Genomic DNA, 4,932 nt, shown 5'->3' with positions numbered 1-4,932 from the left:
CCTATATATATATATATATATATATATATATATATATATATATATATATATATATATATATATATATATATATATATATATATATATATATATATATATATATATATATATATATATATATACTCTCACTATTAACAAGATTTAGTAGAATAAAGTCATTAGTGATAAAAAAAAAAGATAAAGCAAAGAGTATGTTATATTCAAGTACTGAATACAACTTATTATATATATATATATATATATATATATATATATATATATATATATATATATATATATATATATATATATATATATATATATATATATATATATATATATATATATATATATATATATAAAAAGCATGAAGAAGGTAACTGCATATCAAACATTATTCATCTGCGTAGGAATTATCATCTGGCAAAAACAAAGTGAGTGAAAAAAGATAAAGCGGAGACTAAACAATGCAAGTATCGAATAAAATATAAAGCTCTTTACACAATATATAAACCATGAAGAAGTTAACTGCATCTACATCATATCTTACTCATACATACCCATTCTCCATTCAAATGGAAGAATCAATCCCTTATTTTGGACATCGTTTTGAACAAATACAAAGCCCTTATGTTCGACATCCTTTAGAACAAACACAAGAAGAGCATAAGTACTTATATGCATCGATTACTAATGTTTCTAACTTTGTCTCTGTGAAGCTTTCCAGTGCCCGCAATTACCATCTTTGGCAGACACAGATGCTTTGCCTCCTGGAGACTTACAATCTGCATGGCATTGTAGATGTAACAACTACCCGTTCAAGAGCTTTAAGTCCGGAGATGGAGAAACAATATAACAGTCTTGTCAAAGGTTGGATCTTTGCTTCAATCAGTGAAGAGCTACTTGGCACGGTTGTCAATCTTGACTCCGCCAAAGCAGTTTGGGATAAACTGAAATCGTTCTACGATCCAGTTTTGATAAGTTCTCAACAAGGTATCGTACCTATCTATCTTCTAAACAAATTCTATATTACAAATTATCTCACGCACGTGACCTAGCTAGGCACCTAGCTACTCTCTAATTAACACTTTCTTCGACGTAGAAAATGGAATGGTCATTATATGTCAAAAAAAAAATATAGATGACATTTTCCGTTGGAAAAAATTTATATGTTAATATATAGATGTTTGTGTCCATGTATATTAATATAAATTTCTTAAAGCACATTTCCGTTTGTTTTATAGACATAATAGAACGATAGCCAGAAAAATATTTGTAGTAAATTATCATGCAATGGAGAAACATTATATTAATCAATCTAACCAACATGCATATATGTTTTCCGTTCCAGAGAAAAAAACATGCATATATACTTGTTTCTTTAATTGTGTAAAATCTTTATTTATCACGATTGATGTATATAATTAAAAAGGTTGTTATGGTATTCTTTTAAATAAATTTTTAATACGGTAATGCACATTCAGCTCAAACGAATAAGGAAGCAGAAACAGACACAGAGACAGAAACTAGAGGCCTAGATAAAGGTGAAATACCTTTGGATAGAGCTTATGAATATTTGTTGAAAGTCGACAAAGGTGCTCGTATACCAAAGAGAAGGTCTGCTCCTTCAGAGGGTTCTTTTCACCGTAGTGGAAAATTTGGCGTCATCCTTCTTGTAAATGCTATTTATGCAAAGAATTTTGGTGAGTAGCATATATATATATATATATATATATATATATATATATATATATATATATATATATATATATGAAGCATATTAAAAAGAGTCTGAATGCTTTCTATTATATATATATATATATATATATATATATATATATATATATATATATATATATATATATATATATATATATATAATAGAAAGGATTCAGACTCTTTTTAATATGCTTCAGGTTTAGCATCGGATTTGGTCAGAAAGTTTCCTGAATTTGCTGTGAAAGATGATAATGTATTGATGACAATAGTTAAAAACTTTCCGAGTAGGCTAGACTATGGGGAAGCACTTATATATCCACGTAAGTTACTTTCTAATGCACTATATATAAAGTCTATAGATAGTTTATTTTGTTATTCTTTTTTAATTTCCCTTTTCTTCCATGGTGATAGATTATGGTTTTTTCTTTCAGTACTCATGGGCGATATTTGTGAAAGGATAGTCAAGAGAGGTAGGGACTCGTTTGAAATATTAGTAGACTACTACAAAAACATAGTGGATGTGATACAAGAAATACCTGACGACGTGATCTTTGGTACTATACAACTTCTGCTATACTTAACGTTAATGGGTGAGCTATTGGTAACCTGTAACTCATGAATACAAACCCAGAATCAATCATATATTTGAATTAAAAAATATATCATATTTTACTAATGAAAGATTTGTTCTTAATTATGCTGCAGGCCCGTTAGCCATGCTTTCTTGGATTTATTTCATGCTTCGCGTACTCATGTTGATGCTTTATTTTCCGTTCTTTATGTTTTATTTGCTCTTCTGGAAGGTTGCAACAAGAGTAGGTATATAATGACTCAATGTCAGCTGAATTTGAGGTATAATTCCGAATATAAATTTGATGATTCTGTTTTAACCAATTGTTTTCCAACTTTTAGTTCCACCCATTAAGCATATCGAGAAGAAAATGAAGGAAAGGAAAAAAGCAAAAGAAGTTCTGGCGTTGATATGCGATGAAATAGACAAGTTGGGGCACCCAGATGCACGTCGTCGCTTGTACACCGGACCAATTCACGAGGCTGCACGTCAAAATCTTTATGAGGTTGTTCATGAGATTTTAACGAGATCCCCCACAGCAATGCAATTTAAAGATGAAAGTGGTTACGACATTATACAGTTAGCAGTTATATACCGATCAGAACGAATCTACAACTTTATCTATTCCATAGGAGAGCGTGAAGGTATTTATAGAACTATTGAAGATTCTTTTAGGAACAATATGTTGCACTTGGTTGGAAATTTACCTCCTTCACAGAAACTTAGACGAAGATCAGGTCCAGCACTACAACTACAAAGAGAGCTTCAATGGCGTCAGGTATATCCAAAATGTATTACAATTGTCCTTATCGGGGGGGATCAATGTATATATTCGTTGAATAAACAGAGTAATTTTTTTGTAGGAAGTGGAGAGGCTCGTTGCTCCAATATGCATTACTCAAAAGAACGCTTTTATGGAGACACCAGATATGGTGTTCAGAAGGGAGCACGATAATTTGTTGAAGGAAGGAGAAAAGTGGATGAAAGCCGTAGCAGAATCATGCAGCATCACTGCAGCACTAATCACCACAATTGTATTTGCGGCAGCCATTACAGTACCAGGTGGAAGCAATCAAGAAACAGGCATCCCGGTGTTTACAAAAGAAATTGCTTTCACGATCTTTGCAATATCAGATGCAATCTCACTATTTGCATCCAGTACATCATTATTACTGTTCTTGTCGATCCTCACAGGAAGTTTTGATGAACAAGATTTTGTAGTCAATTTGCCAAGGAGATTGTTGATTGGTCTTTGCACCTTGATGTTGTCCACAACTACCATGATGGTTGCATTCGCCGCAACATTGTTCCTTGTCTTTTGTCATAAAAGACCATGGATGCTTGCTCCAATATGTGTATTATCTTCGGTCCCGATTGCTTCTTTTGGTATTCTTCAAATGCCCCTCATAATAGATTTCTATCGGTCGACATATGGACACATCTTTGGCCTTCCAGAAAACAATAACAAATTGAAGACGAATGACATATAACTGTTTTTTGGTAAGTGAAACGATATCTTGGAAAGATGCATTCTAGGTCCAACAATTATATATCGACTTTTTTATTGTAAACTAGGGATAGGTGTGCGAGGATATTGAGTTTAAAAATAACAAACACAAATATCTACGTATTAAGTATTTTTTTTTATTTACAGAAATCAACATATTTTGTTTATGTATATTTAAAGAATATAGTTAAATACAAATTAACACATTACATTATTTAAAAAAGGAAAGAAATAAACATATGCTGATGACTTTTGTTCAAAATAGAATGATATTGTCAATCTTATGAGGTGAGAAGAAGATGTTTTATCATTCATTGCTTTAGGTTGTTCCCATTTTTTTGATAAGCTGATTGAAGTAAAGTTTTGCTATTTCATTAACCTGGAATGATACACAATTGTTCACTACAAGATTATGAAAACAAAGCCGAATTATGTTTGTAACCTTTCTTGGAAATTATGTTAGTTGTATGAGTTGAAATTAAATCTCAAACTCATAATATAGTTCAATACATATCGATTGAAGGCAAACAGACAACAAGCTGTGCTGCTAGTCCTTTCTGAATGGCAAAAGCAATTCTTTTGAAAACAACATTTGTGGATCTAGGAGATATGACATTAGAATGCATGACCCATTGGACTCTATTGAGGAGCTCCACCGCCTCTGATGCGAGAAAACCAAATGTATCGAATGCAAAAGGCACAAACACATGTTGATTTTCTATACATGCATCCTCGTGCTTCATCACTTTGCGCGTGGCGGCTATCAAAGCGGCCTGTCCAGCTGTGAAACCCCCGTTCCCCAAACCAACGAGAGGAGAGACCCCAGTAAGATCCACACACGCATGCTTCCCTCATATCCATCCAAAGACCAAAATGTCAGCCGGTCTAAGTGTTGACCTTCCATCCTGTGGGTCCGTCAAAAAGTTCACTGACGCTTCTTTCTTCACAGAAATACCAGCACGCCGACAAGCATCAAAGAGAACATCCCGAACCACATCATGTTTGTACTTGAAATCAGGGATCTCTCTACAATGAACCGCGTGTTCCCCAAAGGTATCCCAATATGCCTTGCGGCAAACTGGGCATATCTCGTCAATTGAGAATATGGGATCATGAGGCGATAACGAAGGATAGTTCGGTACTCTGCAGGAGACAT

The 4,932-nt window shown here is 33.2% G+C and overlaps 1 protein-coding gene across 1 annotated transcript; it reads left to right on the top strand.

Annotated features, from left to right (window-relative positions):
- The first annotated feature begins 534 nt into the window (after nucleotides 1–534).
- LOC111889278 (uncharacterized) lies at nucleotides 535–4,015 on the top strand. Its single transcript, XM_052765161.1, has 7 exons — nucleotides 535–972; nucleotides 1,464–1,682; nucleotides 1,896–2,018; nucleotides 2,130–2,288; nucleotides 2,404–2,517; nucleotides 2,611–3,047; nucleotides 3,133–4,015. The coding sequence occupies exons 1-7, from the start codon at nucleotides 555–557 to the stop codon at nucleotides 3,757–3,759; spliced, it is 2,097 nt and encodes a 698-aa protein (XP_052621121.1). The 5' UTR covers nucleotides 535–554; the 3' UTR covers nucleotides 3,760–4,015.
- The last annotated feature ends 917 nt before the right edge of the window (nucleotides 4,016–4,932 follow it).

This window comes from Lactuca sativa, chromosome 7, assembly GCF_002870075.4.
Source record: "Lactuca sativa cultivar Salinas chromosome 7, Lsat_Salinas_v11, whole genome shotgun sequence".
Classification (NCBI taxonomy): Eukaryota; Viridiplantae; Streptophyta; class Magnoliopsida; order Asterales; family Asteraceae; genus Lactuca; species Lactuca sativa.
Note: the sequence above shows the minus strand (reverse complement) of the source record. Positions and strands in the feature narration are given on the sequence as shown.

Excerpts from the sequence above, each read along its gene's own strand:
- LOC111889278 (XM_052765161.1), top strand. The coding sequence starts at position 555 with ATGGAAGAATCAATCCCTTATTTTGGACATCGTTTTGAACAAATACAA. Across the intron at positions 1,683-1,895 it reads TATTTATGCAAAGAATTTTG|GTTTAGCATCGGATTTGGTC; the intron begins GTGAGTAGCATA and ends AATATGCTTCAG. Across the intron at positions 3,048-3,132 it reads GAGAGCTTCAATGGCGTCAG|GAAGTGGAGAGGCTCGTTGC; the intron begins GTATATCCAAAA and ends ATTTTTTTGTAG.